General features: G+C 42.8%; 1 protein-coding gene across 1 annotated transcript in view; it reads right to left on the reverse strand.

Annotated features, from left to right (window-relative positions):
* LOC135247368 (disintegrin and metalloproteinase domain-containing protein 12) overlaps positions 1 to 22235 on the reverse strand; it is an 83768-nt gene that overhangs the window by 49819 nt on the left and 11714 nt on the right. Inside the window, exons 2-3 of the mRNA XM_064320727.1 lie at positions 19287 to 19408; positions 16824 to 16897 (exon numbers count right to left, since the gene is read on the reverse strand). Coding sequence (XP_064176797.1) covers positions 16824 to 16897; positions 19287 to 19408 — 196 coding nt within the window. The remainder of the gene's footprint in view (positions 1 to 16823; positions 16898 to 19286; positions 19409 to 22235) is intronic.

Below are 22235 nucleotides of genomic sequence, written 5' to 3' on the forward strand. Positions count from 1 at the left end.
GGGGTGGGGTGGGGTGGCGGGGTATGAGACTCCTCCGTCATTGGGTATGTTTCGTTTCTGCTTTTCATGTTTGGGTTGGAAAGTTGTCCAACACGGAAAGGAAACTGGTTCTTAGTCCTGGCAGGTGCTTGGCCCAGCTGTTTCTACTAAGCCCTGGTAAAGACATGCGTTTTCCACAGGGACTACCTTCAACTGCCTGCCCTTTTTCTTCACTTTCTGTCATTCTCACAATATTTCAATATCTATCTCTTTATCTTACAATTTACCTGTACCTCTGTGACCCATAACTTTCTCCTTCCCTCACTCTTTCTATTTTACTACTCTCTGATTCAGTTTATATCTCTCTTTCTCTCCTTTTTTCTCTCTCCCCCACAAAACCTGTGTCCTTCAGCCTCCCTTTCTTTCCTTTGCTGGCACAATTGAGTGAAGAAATTGCAGGACTGTGGAGCACAGAACTATGGTCTTCATAATCGTGAAATACTGTAGGCAGCTTCTATAAGTAAGATGTTTTCCTTCGAATTCAATGGTGCGCGACATCAATCTCAAAGTTCACGAGAATGGACCCGGAATGTGTGAGGTTTACTGAGAGAGGGCAGGAGGTTGAAAATATTGGAGTCTCACCCCAAGATCAAAGACGTGGGCCCTGAATATATGGGCAGATGGGGTCACTGCAGGACAAGCTAATGCATTCAAGATGTCTCCTTTCACCTCTTCACCCGTTGGTCTTAAAATTCAAAATGTACACCCAGTGGCCAGTTTATTGGGTACACCTGCTCGTTAACGCACATAACCTGCTCCCCCAAACAGCGATTCATGTGTCTGCATCTCAATATACTGTATAAAGCATGCAGGCATGGTGAAGAGGTTTAGTTGTTGTTCACCCAAACATTAGAAATGGGCAAGATGTGTGACCTAAGTTTTCCACTTTGGCTGCGGTATGATTGTTGGTACCAGGTGCGGAGGCTCCAGCTTCTCAGAAACAGCTGCCTTCCTTGGATTTTCATGCCCTACAGTCTCTAGAGTTTACAGAGAATGGTGTAATGAATACAAACCCACCAGAGAGCGGCAGCTCTGTTGGCTAACAAAATTATTGTGAGAGAGGTCAGATGAAAATAAAGTTGTTCAAACTAACAGAAAGGCCACAAATGCTCAAATAACAGCCATTTACTACAGTAAACTGCAGATGGGTATCTATGAACCCAAAATGCATTGAACCTTGAAGTGGATAGGCTACAGCAGCAGAAGACCACATACCAGTCCTGTTAGCTAAGAACAGGAAGGTGAGGGTACAGTGGGCATGTGATCACCAAAACTGGACAACTGGAAGAAGGTTGTGTGGTCTGACAAATCTCGATTTCTATGGTGACATGCAGACGGTAAGGTCATAATTTGGCATAAACAGCATGAATCAATGGAGCCATCCTGCCTTGTGTGCAGGCTGGTGGTGGTGGTGTATGGTGTTACGCATCTATCCAGATTCAGTTAAACCAGCTGAATGGTCATAAGGATTGACCTGATGGTTTTAAGGTTTAAAACTCTAGGAAAACGAAGTTGATGTGGCTTGAAATATGGGGTGTCTTAACTAGAGAACGCTTATTATAAAAATGAGAAAATGTCCCTAAATCTGTTTTCCATTGGTTACTTTTTAAAAATGTATAAAGCTCACTGCAATAATTTTAGAAAATTTTGTGAAAATGATGTCATATGTTTAGCAATAATGTAATTAACTCATTCATCTGTTTCCCTCTTTTTTTCTTCAATACTTATGGCATGAGATGCATAACATTATTCTGATGTAATGATCAAGATGTCAAAAAAGCTGTTCAGTAAAAAAAAAAGTATTTAAAGGCTATTTATGCAAATTTAGGTTATAGCATTCCACATAGATGCATTTTTATTCATATCTATTTGTTTCAGTGCTAGTAGTGTAATCCAATAAGTTTCATGTTTATTAATAAAGAACTCAGAATTTTAGCAGACATGATACACTGTTACTTTACTGTAACTTGGTGCCTTAGTCAAATGACTGGATTTCACCCAGAGCAGGCCATCAAGATCATCCTTTGGGCGAGCAGCCAAGACAAAACTAGTACATCAATTCATGACAGTTATACTGTTGCAACAATGGGACATCCGTAACAGTCACAATGTTTGCTGTCAGCTTGAACTTGTGCACAGAAATGAATCAGCAATACACAAGCATAAAATTATTTACTTAAAGATTCCCAAAAAAATAAAGCAAAGATACTTAGGGACTATTGTGTTAAGACAGCACGTCGTGCAACCCTTGAAAGAAAACCTGTGGGTACATTAATATGCAAATTAGGCTCTGTGCAGTGTAAGCAGGAAGAAAAAGATAGCAATTTAGCAAGCTACATTTACTGTTCTTAGACTGAATTGCATTTATACTTAATGTGGACTGCAAGTATTCGCTGCGCCATGGTCTTGCAAAGTGTTCAGATAGACCATATTCTTCTTTACAACGTGACTGAACTTAACTCTGCTTAATTTAAGCAGAAATAAATGCAAAGTCTCGAGTTGCAGTTGCACCAAGCAGATATTTGGTATTCAAAGCACTCATCACTGTCTGCATATTCCTGGGGTGTATGGAAGATTTTCTGTGTGTATGTGTGTGCATGTGTGTGCATGTGTGCATGTGCATGTGTGTTCATGTGCAAATGTACAGGTCACTGCCTGGTAGCAGTATCTACAGTACCAATGATTTCCCCTGTTGGTGTATGAGAAATCCCTGGCTTGGAGCCACTCTTCTCTGACCCAAATCAGAATATAATAAGCAGAAAGACTTAGTTTTATAGGTGTCACCATTAAACCACTTAGCCAACCGTCAGGAGTGGGGTGGTGGCGTCGGGTGGAGGTCTGTAATATAATGAGTCACAGTGCTGAACGATCCCACATCACAGCCGTGTCTCATAACTTTAAACAAGCAGATGTCGTTACACGAGCAAGAGCCATCGCAACCTCACGGTGCCGGCATGGAATGACTTCACTTTTTAGCTCGGCCTGAATGTCATTCTACCTCGCTTAAACGGCACGTCTTAATGTTCTTGGAACTGCAGAATGAGCAAAAATGTTCAGAGGAACTACTAAAACATGGAATGATAAAGGACATCGGCCACCAGGAATTATGGGTATGTCTGTGTGTCGGGGGCTAACAGCCTCACTGAGCAGGTCATAAAAATCTAAGCTATTAAACAGTTCACAGGCCAGAAAATACTGATTAGCCATCAGACTAAAGGTGTGATGTCATACTATCTCTTTAAAGGTCAAGACTGACCATAAAAAGCTTGGAAGTGCTCAACTGAACTTTGAATGCTTATGTTTCCCCAGAGATACGTGCACTTGTCACAGGGTGATGATAATGACGGTGAGATGATGTTCCAAGATTACAGTGTTTAATTTCAGCTCTGTTAGTCACAGTAAATATCAAATATTTTAAATGGAATTTGGCAAACAGTATATGCACATTCAACATGGGTGGATATTTTTTGGTTTGGATAAAGTGAATAATTTGGTAAAGAGTGACGGAAAAGCGATTTACCGATGAAACAGCAAACGGAATGAAGTCATGTCAGTCCACCCATGTAAACCTGCCAAAATTCACAAGCCACACCACTTTTTAACTCCCATCACTGGCTTCCAGTTTCTGCCTGTGTTCAATTAAAACCTCACACACTGGTGTACCAAGCTACAAGTAGTACTGACCGGCCTAGCGTCAGACAATGATCATACCATACACTCCAACCAGACTTTTCTGTTCAATGCCCTCTCGCCAGCTAGTTGTCCCATGACCTAACGCTCCCAGCAGCCACTCCTCAAAGCCCAGGCTCTTCTCTTCCCTTCATTCCTCAATGGAGGAATGACCTTCCCCAGTCAGCCAGCAAGGCAGATTCACTGGCTGTCTTCCACATATGTCTCAAAACAAAATCTTACGGGCTTTTCCAAATTTCCTTTGGAAGTATTGTGTAGTTTTGGCCAAGGAGGGCATTTTGAAATGCTTAACTAAGGCAACTCATTACACTGCAAGCCAAGATCACTGAATACCCACATTGCACAGGGGTTTACTTATCCAAGTTTTCATTCTAGTTTACTAAAATAAAGCATTCTTTCCCGTTCCCACAGTCGATGTATCAACTGTATATTGTTTCAATAATACCTCTGCATAGTAAATATCCATTTGGACAGCCTGTGCTGCGTCCCACATCTGGGTGGAGATGGGGGATCATGATTAATGAAATCCATGCCGGTCCTTCACAAAGGCAATCAGCTATGCCCTTGTTATGTGACATATCTTGAAGAGGGAAGCTGCATCACTAAGGGCTGATGTAATAACCGGGGCAATGACATTTATGTTTTATTCATGCTTTTTCATCACCGAGACAAAATTTTCCCTTTTTGTCCTTTTTTTTTTTGAGACGGGAAACACTGAATCCAACATACAGGAAATGGGCCTGTCCACTCAAAAGCTATCTCTGTGGGGTGAAGTCTAGACCAAAGGCAGGATGGAAAATGTGACTTATTTTCAAGGTACGTAGCTTATCTAAAACAAAGTGAATCATCACTAGAGTTTAAATGCCTACAGATTTTGTTTTTACACCTTGCCTTGCGGTTTCATTTGAATTCTGGGATAGCTGAAGGACCTCCTGCTAAAAACCATTCAATTTTTTGAGTGGGTTGTGTTAATGCACAGCATTAAAAAAACCTTTGCAGCATCCTATTAATGCAAATGTCTTAGATTCAAATGAATTGACCCCAGAGCCCACATCTATATTCAAAACATCTTCATAGTAGAACTAATGAGGGGCTAGGGACCAAACAATCAAACTCATTATTCTTTTAACATGGCAAACATATGCATAAAAACGTTCCCCCTATTCATTTAACCTGTCTGCCAAGCAGCATGCCAATTTTATTGTTCTGCAAGACCCCTCTGCTCAGCGCGTCTTGAGAGAAATCAAACAATTAAGAGCTGAATGTAAATGTTGCCTGATTACCTCAATGTCCCTATAAGTCCTTAAGTCAGACTGGTCCTATATTGGTGAGAGGCTGGCTCTCTCTCGGTTCATAAGGAATATTCTCTCTTGAGGTTTCTGGCTGATCCAGAGGCCACATCAAGGGTGGAAAAGTTTGCGATCCCTGACGCACAAGTGCACCGCCCTGATAATCCTGGCAGAAGACCATAAGTTTAATAAGGTAAAGAGAGGATGGTCAAGTGAATGCTATGAGGCCTGATGGGATGGCAGTGTAGTATAATGGTTAAGGAGTTGGTCTTGTAACCTAAAGCTCACAGGTTCGATTCTCCAGTAGGACACTGCTGTTGTACCCTTGAGCAAGGTACATAATTGGCATTGCTTCAGTAGACATCCAGCTGTATAACTGGATACAATTGCTATGCTATTAAAAAAAATGCTATGTAAAAAAAGTTGTGTAAGTCACAATGGATAAGAGCCCCTGCTAAATGCCTGTAATGTAAGGTAATGTAATGGATGCAATGCATAAAAAGAAAGCTTCACACAAAAGCAGACCATCTCTCCTTCACTCTCTTCTCAGACAGCCTCTGAAGTAGGCACTCTCTTGTCCTGAAAAGTCTACACAAGCAGAATCTCGGCGTACTCAACGGTGTCTGACCCACATAGTCTCTGTGTTAACAGACTTCTCATATACCCTTATGTAAATGCAATACACTGCAATATACTGACACAAAATGCATTATCAGGATATTGCACACTTCATAATGTATGAGCAAATATGCTAATTAGAGCCAGATTTAGAATTTGCAAGATGGTAAGACTTGCAAGATTATACTTTAAAAATGGTGTAAAGCGTCCACATATTTAACAATATATTCTAGCATATTGCATTTCCATAAAGGTACACAATATTTCCCTTAATTCTCTAGCATGCATGGTTTCTCTTCCACAACAATGGCTGACAACTACAGTCTCTCTTCCTCAGTCTCTGACACGAGCAGCTCTTCACCAGCAACAGCGTCTGACGGCCTGACGTGCACGGTCTCTCATCCTCAATACTCCGACGCGTGCCATCCCTCTTCCTCAACGTTCTCTGACTCCCCAACGACAGACCCTGACAGACGCCGCCTCTCTTCTTCCACGGCTCTGTGATGTACGCGGTCTCAATTCCGCCAGACGTCTGTCAGCAAAGACGCCCGTTCTTCGTCAAACACGGTGTTGATTTTCTGATAAGAAAACATGCCATCTATCACAGAGACTTGGGAGAGATGTAGAACTCCATTATCTGCAGACTGAAGTACTACTGATGAGATAAGGGGAGAAGCCTAAATGCATTTTCTGCAAGCTAGCTCTGACGACCACTGGAACATCCCATGAGCTAACACAGCTGAGTTTTTTTTCTTTCTTTTTTTTGGGTGGTTGTGTGAATGTTATTTTACTAAGAAGTATGATTGTGTTTCATGCAAGGCAGAGAAAGATGTTATAATTGGAAAAGACTGCAATGAGTAGTGTAGGGCCTGGGTTCTCAACAGGGGTCCGGGGACCCCTGGGGTTCCGTTCCTTGAATGTACTGTAGGGGGTTACTGCCCAGACAGTGACTATATAGATTTGGAAAATATTATGAAATACAAAACCGTTTTTTAAAAACCCATTTTAACTTGTGATGGTGTCCCCTGGATGCCCTTGAGCCTGGGTGGGGACCCCTGCATCAGAAAAGGTTGAAAACCTCAGGCAGTTATTAGGAAAATTATTAGGAGTATCATTATTTGTAGTTCTTATCACAGAATAATTTATTGTTTTTCAAATACAAAATGAAAAACAATTTTATTTTTTTGGGCCCGAGCCTAACACGCAATGCAACAAATGAACTCTCAAAATGAGCGCAGGCTTGCCCCTGTCCTTCTGCAGACACCCTGGGGGAACTGTACGAATTATGTAACGTATAAATAATCTGCTGGCTCCCCGGAGTCCAGGCCCCAGCATGACCCCCCCCACTCCCCTAACTGTCCATCCGCAGTCTGGTTCCCTAGCCAGGCCACACATTGTTTTTATTGGCAGGGCGACTTTGTGACAAATGCTTGGCCTCCCATCGCTGGAGAAATTGGGTGAGAGTGAAGAGGGAGGCCGCGGGGCCCCCGTCTGGTGCTGGGTTCCCGGCCCCGATTGAGAGCGCGAGCGGGGTCACTGGGTCACCGCTCATCAGCGATCTGCGTTCCTCTGTGGTCAGAACAGCACATCTTGTATTTGCGCTGTAAGCCACTTCAGGTAAGAGCATTGGCTAAATCTCAGTGAAGTGAAGTATAAAACTAGGGAAAGTACAAGGTACAGGATAAAAAGAGACAGAAAGCTTAAAAGAGCAGACCCAAGATCCCCACCTATATCCACCCAAACCAACACTGACACCAGTGTGACCCGCTCACCTACACTTCTCCCCCTTCTTCTACCCCTCCTCCCCCCAGCTCCCTTCACCCCACAATGAATGGCTCTGGTGGTTCATCTTTCTGTTCTCGCTGCTTTGTGTATCAGATAATTCCAGTATGCTCCCTAATCCTGGTCTCTGTGAAAGCTTGAGTCCTGAGAGAGGGACTTAAGATCACACTGTAATTGTTCTGGATGAATATGGGAATGAGGCAAAAACATCTGCTCTGCACATGAATCAGAAAATCAGCCTTGTTTGTGTGAGCAATCTTCGTCATTTCAAACCAATTTAGTGTGTTCTCAGGAACTCTAAAGTAGTATTGCCTTTATGAGATGGACTGAGTGTTGCTGTGGCATTGTACGGTTATTTCTGAAATATAACTCCCACCCATCAAACAGGCATACAAAAAGATAATAAAATAAATCCATACTGAGGTCCAAACTATTGCAGGGGTGCCCTTTTGTTCTAGAGGGGACTTAGGGGAGTATTCCCCTATTCTCTGGAGTATTTCACTGCGACAGCCAACTTGTTTAGTTCTCTATTTCTCACACTCAATTTATTACCAATAATAACAACATAATTCATAACACAAGTTTTGCTGTGAAATGCATTTCCTTTTGTCCCTGTTTGCCAACTGCTGGCCTTGGATGTTGGCGGTGGGGGGCAGTTCAGTTCATTGAGTTATAATATATGGAATTGTGGGAACAGGAAGTAGGACAAAATGTTGGCCAGTGATAAAGAGGGGGATGCTGACTCAGGCCAAACAGACCTGCCTCTCTGTGGAGCGTCAACCTCTTGGTCAGTGGCCTCACAAATGCAGCTCTCGGAAGTGAAGTTTTGGACTTAGCTGCTGTCGTTGTTCACCACGGATTAGCATTTGACATGAACGTGGATGCTGATTTCTATTTCAGAAAGGGTTGGAGAGTGGTGGAAGGGCTTGGAAACATCCCAGGGTGACAGAGACACAGAACTCCAGCCACAAGGAACGGGCTGTACTTCAAAGAGCATCTGCCTTCCATCCTCAATAAATACTTCAGTCAAGCCATCCAAATGGCCGCACTCAAACATCCCCCCCCCCCCACCACTCTGTGACAAAGCTATTTATAGGTAGCACCAAGATTCAAATGTCACAATTTCTGCTCCAGCTAATCGTCTGGGGTCAACCATTGGATGTAAGCGAAAGCAGCATGGTTAATTTTATGGGGCTTTCAAAATCCACTTTCATTTCAGACGGCGTCTGGCCTCTGATGAGTCCACCAGGCTCTTCGGCGTGCTGTGCAAAATGCGCCCCGTAGTTGTTAACTGGCACGAAAGATTCCGAGCATTTTACGTCATAATGTATAGGCAATCTGTTTCTTTCCAAGACTAATATCTGGAACTTGGTCCTGAAGCTGTGAGAATTATTGGTAGTGAGAGGAACATGGAAAAGAAAGGCCATGGGGACACTCCCTCACAGTCTGGAATATGTTTTGCATTCCTTTGATAAATGATCTTGCAGATAAATTTGAACATTGTGCCTCATTAACATTTAAGTTCTTAGAAGGCTTCTATACACACGCACACACAAACTCACGCAGAAACGTACACACTCAACTGCACATATGCTTCGCTTTCTTTTCAGATTTTTTTTTTTTTACCCATTTCATTTCAGCAACGCCAGATTTATCGGTTTAAAAAAGAAATTCGCGAGAAGCGCGAGTTTGCGCTGAAAAAAGGTCTCGACTTCATTCGCTCGTCGCTCTCGTTTCACGCCGTTTATTTTGTGTAACGTGAGCGAGGACAAACAGGGGCGGACGATGCACACACAATCCATCACTCCGCGGCAAAAAAAAACTCCTTGACAGGTGACCCAGATACATGAGGTTAAAAACTGCAGATGGGGGCGGGTGGAGGCTGTCTGCTTCGATGATTCGTCAGACGGAAGGGAAGAACAGCGCGTTCGTCATCCATCGGCCAACCTTCCCCGGGCAAATGTGGAAGCCGTTCAACAAAGAAACATTTTGGCGCTTGGTTATCCTAACTAAGTGGAGCTAGCCGACAGACGGGGGGAAAGAAAAACTCTCGCAGCAGCCGACGGTAAAGTTTACTGCGCGTTTTCCAACCGACCATCCAATCGGCTCGCGGCTGAGGCTGAGAAATGCCTCTAACAGCTGGACCCGCTGTCCCCAGCGCCCCATCTGGAAAAGGCCTCAGCGAAGAGTCGCCCTACAAACTGGACACCAGACTGGGACACGACAGCGGGGGCTGGGGTGAGGGGCCGGGTAGCTGGCTCAGAGGGAACCTCAGTCACTCACGGGGCTGACCTTGCACCTCACCGACGTGCGTTCTGCCCGGACTACGCCGACTGCGGATGCTCTCTTTCTGTTCTACACCCTGGGGGCACTGCACCAGAGACACTTTCCAAGGGCAGCTGTGATTTATTAGGCCTTTCTAATTGAGAGAGAGCACCGAGAAGCATGGTCTACCTTATTAATTATTGCTCTAAGCCTGGAAATAATTGGAGCTTCTGTGCAAAAGCAGCTCTTTGTGAAAGTAAGTCCCTTTCAGAGTGAGGGTGGGGGGGAGTGGGGTCAACAAAGGTGACCCCACACCCCAAGCCCCATTGTCCTGCACTCAAAACACCACTCTCCTGCACCCGGTGCCAGGCCAATTGGAGGGGAGTGGGAACAGTGAGTTTGAGCTAAGGGAAACGGGAACGTTCCAGTTCTCTAAGCATCCCCAGGGAGTTCAGAGCCAACAGGGAGAGAGATTCTGCAGTGTGCGTGTGCTACCAGCTCCCCTTCCCGATCAACAGAGGTCAAAGGGTGTGACGCCATCCGTTTATTCGGCCTAGAAGCATGCCCATCATGACTGCCAGCCGTCATGGAGCTATTTGACAGATCTTTATCCACTCGTTACACTTTCTCTCCGGTAGATAATTCACGCTGGCAGGATGAATGGTGCTGGGGACAGTCCCTGCCCCTTGCGCCGAGCTCAAATCTTTAGCCTGGCAAAAACAATTCACGTCTCTTCCGGCTCCGTGAATCTAGAAAGAAGAAGCGGTCGTCTCCCCAGACATAATGACAGCACAGCTGAGGGAACAAACATCACAGTGTCGGTCAGCCATCTTAGAGAAAGTTCATACGGATTCTCTTGACTCCTTTATTAATTTTCCACTGACAGGGGGTCATTTCTGTGTGGACGGTGAGCTGGTCACCAGCAGCTGTCATTTTTTCTTGGTCATTTTTAAACATCAAATAATATCTATTTTTGGTGAATGTTTCTCCACCAAATGCATGTGGTTCACATGGCATTCATGAGTCTTGTTTTAACTGCCTTTAAGGAACGTTCTATTTTTTTGGAAGGTACATAGAAAGGGTTTTTACTGTCTTAATAATCCCACCATCTCCAATTCTGCTGATGAGTGGTGAGTGTTCCTGAGCGAAATGGCTGCCATTCATGACCTAGTTAGATGCAACACATTAGTGATGGCTGAGGTGATTTTTCCATTCTTGATAGCAGAGTACTTCAAAATCCTGTTATGAAAGCACTGAAACAGAATTATTTATTATTTAATAATATGTTTCTTGAGCTTACAATGTTGCCCATCCACTTCAGACAGGGCTTGTGTCTGTGTCTCGTCTATTTCTAGTCTCTGGGCTGTTTTTACTCAATTCCATATCCAGTTTTCCAGGGACAGTTACGACATCATGATGCTAATGTTAACATTTGGTATTATGTGTTAAATCTTGAGGGAGAGACACAAATGACTTTATACTGAGTGTTCAGAGACACAGTGCCATGTTTGAGACTCTTGAGGCAATCTTTCTGTGCATAGGCTATTGTAAGAAAGAATTTGCACAGGGTACAGACACAAAATGTTCCTTTTTAGCCAGTTACCGCACATCACAGGCACACACGCCAATTCCAATCTATCAAAAGTCAAATAAAATGTTGAAAATGAGATCCATTTCAGGACACCAGCATTAGACAGTTAAACCCTAAGAATAGGAGAAATACACTTCTTGGCAGTAATATTGTGAGCTTTTTCTAAAAGAAAACATCCCACACAGAGTTTCCCTTAAGAGAAGATTCATACATCCTGTTCTCGCAGGTGATTTTTTTGGTTATTTCATCCCCCAGTGCTGCACAAGGGACATCCACAAAAAGATTGTGTAGCTTGAACAAAAGCTCAAATTGCAAGAGGCTTGGACCATCATGGGAACCGTACGATTTTCACGAGAAGGAAGGAGACGCAGGACACGGCATAAAGCACACCACACACACGTCTTAACATTTCCCTGGACACTTACAAAAAGAAAAAAAAAATAAGGCAGCACAATGAAGAAAGATTCAGGACCTCTTTCTAACAGACCCAGTCACTACCTTTGCCCTTGATTTTGTTTGATTCTATAATCCCTCTTCTCTGTTTCAAACACAGTTGACTTTTCCAAATTGTGTCCTTCGGCAACAGTGCTAAGAAATACCCACAGCAATGGAAAGTGTGACTCATTTTCATTTAATGCTCAAATTATTTTAATCATTGATAATAAGTTGCATGATAAGACATAGCCTAATTAAGTATGCTACTTGCAGGAAGATGGTAGAGGGTTCTCATATTCCTCTAATTCTCCTGTGATCCAATGCATGCTGAAATATTTTAATCTTTTTAAGGTCACTAATTTACAATATCAATTCAGCTAGCAGGCTGAAGTAGAATTTAACATAAAAGAAAGGCTGATGCCCTAGTTAGCGAGTGGCTACCAACACCAGCAGACAGGCCATCTGCAAGCTAAGTGATAGCTAACAAGCTTTCCCATTGCAACCTACCAAATAGCAGAAAGCTAAATGAAATTGACATAAATATCAAACAAATACAAGTATAGGTGCTTTCTCAAAATTGTGTATGGAGGTGTCTTTGATATGTTGCAGAAAAATACCAGATGTAAACTTCTCTCACAAGGATTGAGGTCTCATTTTTAAAGAAGAAATGTCAGGCCTCAATGGGACAGAAAGATCTCAATGTGGCAGAAATTACTGGTGGAATGCGCACTGCTGCAGTGCACATCCACAACTCCCGGGCACGCCCACAGGCCACTGTCCTGGCTACAGTGGTGTGCATTCAGTAAATCTAAGAGTTTGCTAAAGCAATTTCGGGTCCCAGACGGAGGTGATGTGGCTTCTTCGCAAAGCACACGTTGGACCATGATCAGTTCTCAAGCCAAGCAAAGAAAAGAAAAGATAAATATTTTCCAATCAGAAAGAATTATTCTGGAAACTCTTCTGTTGCAGAATTATTCTGGAAACTTCTCGGGGTGACTCAGGGTCTGCTGGTAAATCTGGGGAAGAGGGATGGGGAGGTGGGGTGACTGGCCGTCTGGATCACAATCAGATAATTTTTTACTGAAAGCCCTGGTGAGATTCTCTGGAGTGAATGTTTCATACATACCTTTACAGAGTCGGCAGGGGCCGTGCTACTTAACCATGACCACTCACTCCATTAAAGGAGAGACAGACTGGAAAGAACTCAAAATTGCATATGCTACTTCTGGTTTCGTATGGATGAGGCGTTCACACGTTCTCATGGGTGAGTGCTTCATTCATACACTACACTCTGCTAGCTCACTGTGACTGCTCCATTTAAAGAAAGACAGAGGAGAGGACTTCCTCTGCAGAGAGAGCAAGAAACTCTTCTGGATAGTTGTGTGCAGGTTTAAACAAAAAAAAAAAAAACAGGGTCAAACCAGGCCCTTCAAGATCAAAAAAAGCATATGTCTGCTCTTCACACACTGCTCTTCACACACTGAAATGGACCTGCAAGATACTTACAGTATGAGGCCATGTTATTGATTTGCTTCACACTTCTACTAAGTCTCAGAGGATATGTGAAGTGATAAATCACACAGTCTCTCTTCTAAATGAAACCACACAGCACCACACATAAACCTGAGTTACTTATTGTGCAAAGCTTACAGCATTAGTCGTTCTTCCATCATTTCTCTTTTGAGCAGACTCAGAAGCAGCAACGTGGCCAAACTTCTACATTGATAAAAGATGTTACACACGAAAGCCCATGTTCACAGATGTTAATCATAACAATGTTTGCTTTAGTAAGAGGATGGGTCAACCTCTAGTGTATGAATGTTTCATTTCAAACTGTGTGTGGCTTCCCATCCATGTCACTCGTAAAAAGAAATCCTCATGTCCGTAAACCTGAAATTTTGTTTTGCTAAAATAAATGCTGAACAGGGGGAAAAAAAACACGTTCTCGGTTCCAGTTGTTTTTAATCATTTCATTTGAAAAGGTTCTTTTTTTCCCCCCAAGTGTCTGGCAGTGTTTTCACAACTGGTGTTCATCAGGGTGTACAGGGCTGGCTCGCCAACAATCTCCAGTCTGGCCACATTCTCAGGCCGCAGTCCTTCCCCCGTGTCACTCCTGGTTCTGGCACCGAGATATCTGCCTCTCTGGAGTTAACAGCCTCGGGCTATATGAAGTTTACCAGCAGTTAATAGCTATCTCTCTTGGGCTCACTTCGCTGGCTCTCTGAAGATTACCAAGGTTGTTCTCACCCTTGGATTTCTTCTTCATAATGTGAAAAGTATATTACCTTCCAAAATATGCATTTGGGAAGCACAAAAAAACTATATACCCTTCAGGAAATCATATACAAGCTGCACAATCTTTTTTGGTTGTTATGGTATGTTTCGACACTGTGTGTTCGCATAACTGACAGTGTTCTTGAGCTCAGTACAGATCTTGACAATCTTGACTGAAATGGTCACTACTGCAATTAATGCTGATTAAAAGGTGTAGATTTTAATGTCTGAATATTTACAGGGCTCCCATGTTGCTCAGTCAATAAAAGCTCTCATCACAAGCATGGGCTCAGCCCTATGACCAAGTAACCACTGGTTTGCATCATCATCACTGGTTTGCATCAAGACTAAATAAGAGATTAGCCAAATAGGAGTCCACAGCGGGGGACACAATTGCCTTCATCCTGCCAGGGGGTGGAAGAGCTTAACTTGGCCAGGTTTCCTACGGTTACCATTGCACCAGTGCTGACAGTCACTGGCCAAATGGTCCCGCTGGGCTATCAGCACACCCCACCCCCCCATTTCAGAACATGTGGACTGTTGTTGCAAAATTCACTTCAGGCAACCATTTGTTGCAGAAATCTGCAGAGTAATCAAATCAAACTGGGTCTGTTGGCATGAAGGAAATGACATGCTATACATCACATTAATCCCATGAAACCGAGGCTTCCAAACAACAAAGATGTACATCATATTTACAAAATGCCAGAGAGAGGGCAAGTTAGAGCACTTCTACAGCTAGAGGGTAAAATATATCACCTTGGTTTCAGGAACATTTCCCCATTGTTTGGTTCCCATCCCAAAGAGTTGTACTTAGAGTTGTTAGATGTGCTTGATGTGGCCAATACATTTCACCTTGGCTTGGTTTCCTTGGCTTGGCAGTTCTACGCTCGTTTGGATATTGTTAGCAGTAATAATATCCATCTTCAAACAGTGTGTGGGAAAAGAGAAGTGGAGGTCGCTATTATTTCCCACACTGAGTATGATTGATCACAAAACCCTTTATAAAGAAAGATCTAGAAAAAAAAAAGGAAAAGCCTTACAGAAAGTCCTCTGAATGCACACACTCAGAACATCCAGATCTGCTTCAAGTCTCAAAACACAAAATTTGAATCAAAGGACGGAACCATACTCATCTATCAGCGTGTAACTCAGATTAAAATCGAATGGCTTGGGGGAGCGGGGGGCAGCTGACAAAAAGAGACTTCCAAGTGTGCTTTCTCAAGGGTCAAATCTTGTCAGAGAAAGGAAAAAAAAAACAGAACTGGGCATCTGTGCCACTATTTTCTTACCCTGCCTTATAAGTGCAACACATGACAGACTGGGAACTGGAAGCTCACTTCAGCTGAAGTGTTGCTTGGGTATTGATTTCACATAGGACTGCTTTTCTGGAGAACTCTCAATTTCCCAACCTAAACAGCTTCATCTGGACAGCCTGCTTTAACCGAGGCCCTGGCCTGATGGTTGCACCACATATCAATTTCCCAATTAAAACCTGCCACCTTTTCTTCCTTCGGCTGATATGATTTCTTGCAGTCTTGTACCCCAGCTATGGCAAACTACCAAGGTGGAAAACAGCACTCTCCCCTCCTCCTCAATTTCTGGCCCCATTCCATTCTTTTGTAACATCTGATACCTTTGTGTGATAATGCAGAAAGTCTTTGCACATAATTGCTAAGACAACCTTTGCGGTAGTTAATTCCACAAAATATGAAATTTCAATTCACGTTTTGAATCAGTGCAGATGTTCAGGGGAAAAAAAGGAAGCCTGACCTGACCATCATCGCAGAATTTATATATTACAATATCACATGTGTATATTTATAGCAGGTTTTATGAATAATTTGTTCTGCTGCTTTTGAGACCTTTACAACTTGCCATATGTTTTTGGCTTTTATGGTCCCTCTCCCTCAGTCTCGGTGTCACATCACTCCAGTACCTAACAGCTCAAAGTGTATGCTGGGTAATATGGGCCGCCCTTGTAGCAAAGATACGTGGGAGGTGTAGAGGTGGGCGTTTAATGCCTTACAGTCTCTGCGGGGTGAGCAGGGCCTTCCTCCCATACATTCCCGCATTACAAACACCCCCCCCCCAACTCCCCACACATTCGGCAAAATCTGTCAGTGGGGTAAATCCCTGTGAAACAGTGCTTGACCATTTACGGTAGGAAATTAGAGAGCTCGGGAGACAAGCAATAGGGATGGAAATTTGTGGGTGCCAATTTCACTGTGGGTGTCCATGTCATAGAGGGTCACGCCCAACTGCCTGCACATCGTGAGACTCTGTTCTGCCAAAAGGGAGGGGGTAGGGGAAGCGAGTGTGGGCTTCAGTTTCACAAGGGGTCAGCAAGACGTTCACATGTGACCACATGCTTTTTATTCAACACTGGTGGATGGAGTTTGGTTAATGGAACAGATATGTTCCATTAACCAAAAGCTTCTCAGCGGAGCTCCACCTGAACCTGAACGCAGCACTCTCCTCTCTGCTGAGCCTGTACACGCATACATCATGCCATGTCCCCACTGACGTACATGTGGATGCGTGACAGCTGGTGGTGGGGCGAAAAATGGAAGAGAACAAGGTGAAAATCATGACTTTTCTCTGCCAAGGCCGAGTTATTTTGGTATTCAAGCACTATTATCTTTGAAGTGTTCATCTGTGTTTGAAAAACACGATTGCCTCTTGGTCATAAACAAAGAGTTTTCCATCAGAGCTGCACTGTGTGCTTGGCCACAACCTCTGCTGTAGCCCCAGGCATCACATATGTCACTGATTTGTATTCCAAAATTTCCCATTTCAAATGCTCTGTTTATGTACTGAAAGGAATTAGGAAAACTTACTCATTTTTCTCCAGAGCTAAGACCAGCTGTTCACTTTCAGCTTCAATCAGTAACTTCAAGGATGCAGGGTGGCTCTGAAATCAAAACAGACCAAGATTAGTAACGTGGTGTACACCTTTTCAAAGTTTTCGTATACATACAGAATATTATCACAAATCAGCTCGCCTTTACAGTCCTTTGGTGACAAAAACATTTCTTTGTCATATTTGACACTTATTAGTCACTGGTCGTCATCAACATTTTTATTAATTTTGTACTGGAATGTCACCACGTTTTGGTCACTATAACTGATTATTTCATGAGTAAGGACAAGGGCAAACATACAAACATACACATACATGCACTCGCAAACACACGTACACATGCAAGCACACACACGCACGAGCGCACACAAACAAAATAAGTGATAGAAAGGTCATCAATGGCCTGTGTTCAGACACTTCACCATTGACCAGTAAACAAAAAGTGCACATTCGATTGACAAGTTGTTAACTACCCGACTGAACTTTAAATTAGGGTAAACAAAAACAAGACGACCACAATGAGCAATAAACAACATTGAACAAACAACAGCAAAGAACCATTGGCTGTGAATAAAGAAGTTAATAAGATGTTATGAATATGTAAATGCCAGAGAGAGAAGGAGTGACCTCAGCCCACCACTACATCAACACTAGATCTCGTCAGCTCACTACACTCAAGCGGCACAGCATTAAACTAAATGCATAAAAGCTGATCCATCGGAAAGGCTGATAAGGATTATAAATTTAAGATGAGCTAAGAACATATTTTGCCGTTCTAATTTAGATATACATTACCGTTTCTTAGTTCAAGCTTAGTTGAACCCTCTTATCAAAGCACGTAATCAGTTTGCCATTTGTCTTTCCCTAATGTCTTTTTTGTCCCAAAGTGGAACATTGTTTCTCCGTGTGCTCCAACAAATCTTCACGCCAAGCCATGAGAGGGCACTAAAATGTTCTGTATGTTTGCTTGTGTGCTGTCTGCAATAGCTGGCCATGCAGCAGAAGTGGTTTTCTCTGGCTTTTTCGGCTTTCTATTCTTCTATTTTTCTATTCTTTGGGCGCGTCTGTACAGGACCACCCACGGGTCAGATGCATTCCTGTCTTTTTCACTGGGGTTCACACTATTATCAAAATAAATGAAAGAAAAAACCTTTTCTGATACTAATTTCTGTATTTAGGGGCACATCCTCCTGGTTAAGATCCTGTTAGGTGAATTTATATTTTTAAAAATAATATATCACATTCCTTTTATAATAATGAATACTTTTTGCTACCACCTTAATGTGTCCTGTTCTCATTTAAAGAGATGATACAATTTCAGGCCCAGAATGTAACTGCAAAAAAAAAAAAAAAAACTCCCTGTGTTAAGTGTTTTTTTTTCTTCTTGCTCCATTGCCTTTATCTCTGCTTCATTTAACCAGGAAAAAAATGATTCACTGACTGTGCAAAGTGTTCTGGAAAACTTCTGGAGAAATTCTGGGAGTGTCTGTACATCCATTCCTGTGCACAGCAGGGAATCCTGAATGTCAAACATCTCACTAACATTTTTGCACACTGAATTGGGCTTCTGAGCCCAAAGCAGTCCTCAGACTGCAAATTCTGCTTTTGTGATCATAAAGTATATTTAAGTTAGCAAAGGTTTCTGTCAGTTTTTAACACCAAAAATGTACGGACCTTCATAACCAGTGGTTTTTGCTGTGGTATTTTAACTTTAGAAGTCACACTAGTATGGGCACACTATGACACAGACAAATACATGTTTCAACCCCTGGAGCCTACACTGTGCACCAGACAAAGAGATGGTGGGGCATTACGAATAACTGCTATAGCAATAAGTCCTCACTTTGAGATATAAAGCTAATTATCACATTTAACAAAAAAAATGCCATTTCATATCTAAGCATTAAAAAATGTACTTTTAATTAACAAATAAAAAAACACATAACCACAAAGTCTGTAGCAGTTACACCAAACAGACCACCTAGGTCTAACTTGTAGTTAGCAATTTTGTGTAATGCTTCTATCATTACAGCTTTGCAATAGCTAAACCAATTTACCTAATTAGTTACCTAATTTCTATTTACAGTAATTCGCTGGTGAATCACTTTAAATTTTTTGTTTCATACAATTGTATTTTATATTGATTTTTATATAATATAATGCATGGTGGACCTGGGAGGAGGGACATAATTCTCACTGTGCACTCTATATGTAGCAGTGGAGTTTCTTACAGTATGAGAACCCTCAGGGTGTTGGAGTAAACTTTAATTCCCAAGATGCCCAGCTCCCAGCATGTTGACTCAGTTCTCAGTCAAGTAAGGACTAAGGGTTCATGAGCGCTCACCTTTGAAAACTCATTTTGTGAGCCGGAAAGTTCTTTAGTGTCTGAAAGGGCACAACGTATAAGCAAGTAATGAAAGTGGACGTTGTGATTGTTTACCATGGATTGCAGGAGGCTGGCAGGTCTCCACTCTCCTCTTAACAGTAGAAAAGGTACTGTTGTCTCGTAGCGTTCCAGTTTTCCCATGGTGCTTTGCTGCTTGGGTGGATCCAGACTGTTCCCTGCACAGGACAGCAATGACATCTATTAGTACAGATGTGTACTTGCATTCACATTTATCAGAATCTTTACCAACTGTACTGTCACAGTGATAGCGCATAGTAAATGTACAGTCTGGCATATATTAATATAGATAACTCAGGAGGAAAGGGTAATTCTTCACATGACTGGGTAGCCTAATGAGCTAATATAGAGCCTATAATATATTTGTAAAAATAATATTTTTGATTTTACTAAGTGGACTTCCATATTACAAATGTAATCAATTTCCTGGGTTGCATGTATTAAACATTTCAAGTTTCTTTGATAGAGACGGAGAAACGAGATACTGTATGCACATAGCCATTCCTCAGCACATTCCTAATGCCCAACCTCACGCTTGCATTGAGTTTCCATGCCCCCGCAGGACCTTCCCTGCATTAAAACCAAAAACACGGCGAAGCTAATTAACCAACTACCTCCAGCATCAAACGCTGAGATTTTCAATCTCTGTGGAAACCGTCTTCATCCTTCCATTAGACTTTTTTTTTTTTTTTTTTAAGTCCAAAGCAGGTTGAATTTGCATATTGGTCGCTGCGACGAATCCGCGGTAAGGAGTTTGAGGCCTCTGTGCCAGAGTTTGAGCCTTCTCAGTGATGATTACGTGACTTTCAAAGCCTGAGTAAGATGCGCAATATGAAGACAAAGCTGGGCCCTGGTGTTAAGCTCATCAGAGGCCTGTGCACTGTGTGCAAGTGGTCCCAGATGCCAACTGTCTGTACCACTCTGCTAGCTTCTTATGCCCCAATCCTTCCCCTCACCGAGTCTAACACTGAAACAGAGACTCTCTCCTGGAGACAATGCCGCCCAGACAGGCTACACGCTCCACAGGCCACCAGAGACCCCAAAGCCACATTATCATTTAGATATTTTCACTGCAGCTTAGCCCAAGTAGCAATACTCATCAAGATACACTAACAGAAGTAATATTAGGGCTCATGTTAATAAGGCCTGTAATTTAACCATCTTGACAGCGTATTGGTGTTCAGCTTCAGCCTCTGCTTGTCAGATCTTTATTTTGGGATAAGACATCTCACAGCAGTCCCTCTGTCGTCTTTGTTTGTTTGAGGCTCTGACTCACTGTTTCCAAACAGTGTGTGCGCGTGTGGGCGTGTATTTGAGATTTCAGATGAGTGTGTGCGCACAGAATATATCATTATGTTGCTATCTAAAAGGCCAAAGGGTGTCTATTGTTCAATGTGGTGGATCTCGACTATTGTGCATGACTGGAAAAAAAGGGTTGAGGAGCCTCCATTTCTTTGGTGATGACAATACTTATTGTGAGTGCACAGATTTGCGTCTGTTAAAAAATTTCAACCCCTCCATTCTGTCCTGCAGAGCCAACAGGGACAGCTGGGATCGACTCCTTTCCAATAGCAGGCTTACTGTCCAGCACCCTCTCCTCTGTCCAGCTCCACCACAGCCAACACCTCCACTCCTTGGGTCATTGCTGAAGATGCTCAGAAGAGGCCACACCCAGCTTAAAAATAGTTTGGCAGAGGACTGCATGTAAGGCCACTGGATCAAGATACTAAGGGGACCTTAAACTATTGGGTGTAAGTCTGTGTGTGGTGTGTGTGTGTGTGTGTGTGCGTGTGACAGGGAGAGAGAGAGAGAGAGAGAGAGAGAGAGATACAGAAGATCTGGAGCAGTGATGAACAGCACAGAAACTTCCCTGTGGCACAGCAGCACTCCTCAGACACAAGATCATCACTCACACTTGAGCTGAGCTGTCTGGAATAACCAGGTCAGCAACAGCAAGGTTTGGCCTGACAGGGTTTGTTGTTGTTTTTTTTAAAGTTTGTCTCAGCAGTACACCCTGTTCTCTTCTTTTTCCTTACGCCATAATTTTAACAGACTTTAAAAATGAGATTCACAGTGACAACGCTGCATTTGCAAGTCATCAAATACCTGTTTTAACTGGGTGTTTTCCTTAGCACCGTGCATTAAAACTTTTCATTCTCCATTGCAAACACTGTAACGAGCGTGAACAGTAACCACAGTCTGACTTCTGATTGGACGGCCAGTCTGATTTTCCATTAATATGGATAATTTTAGTAAAGCATGAAAAGTGTGGTTGAGAAAAGTCAGCAAGCTATGTGATTGGTCTGTTAAAGAAGCCACGGGCTGCTGTAAGTCTGCGGTAAACCTAATGCCAGCCCCAATGGATTTTTTATGAGCAGCATAAAACAAAGTGTAAACAGAGTTTTTAATAAAGCTTTCTGCACTAAAACTTGACCCAATTCATCCACTACTTCATGGTGAGGAGGACAATTCCTGCAGGTTATGGAATCCTAAAGACAACCTGGCTCACAATCAGTGTGGATGTACAGTAAATGCACGTTTGTGTGTGTGTGAGTTTGCATGTGTGTGCGTGTGCATGTGTGTGGGTGTGTGTGTGTATGTGCGTGTGTGTAGGTATGTTTGCGAGTGATCATGTTTGTAGATGCTTGTGCACACACTTCCTTCTGTTGTATTGCTTACATGATGTGCCTGATTATGTGTGTGTTTGTGTGTGTGTGTGTGTGTGTATGTGATGGGGTTACAAGAAAATAACACAAATGTACTGTATATGGCTTCCTTTCTCTTCACTGCCTCAATATACAGTTTGTCTTCATTCTTGGAAATGGGAGCTGCATAATTATTCTCACAGGCCTGGAGTCTTGAAAGGGAAGTAACGAGAATTGCAAATAGAACTTCCATATATCCTTGATGGCAAGTACCTCTGTAATGACCCCATCCCATGGCCCACAACGGGAGACGAAGCAACCGCGATGTTTTATTAAACTC

Source organism: Anguilla rostrata, chromosome 2 (genome assembly GCF_018555375.3).
Source record: "Anguilla rostrata isolate EN2019 chromosome 2, ASM1855537v3, whole genome shotgun sequence".
Classification (NCBI taxonomy): Eukaryota; Metazoa; Chordata; class Actinopteri; order Anguilliformes; family Anguillidae; genus Anguilla; species Anguilla rostrata.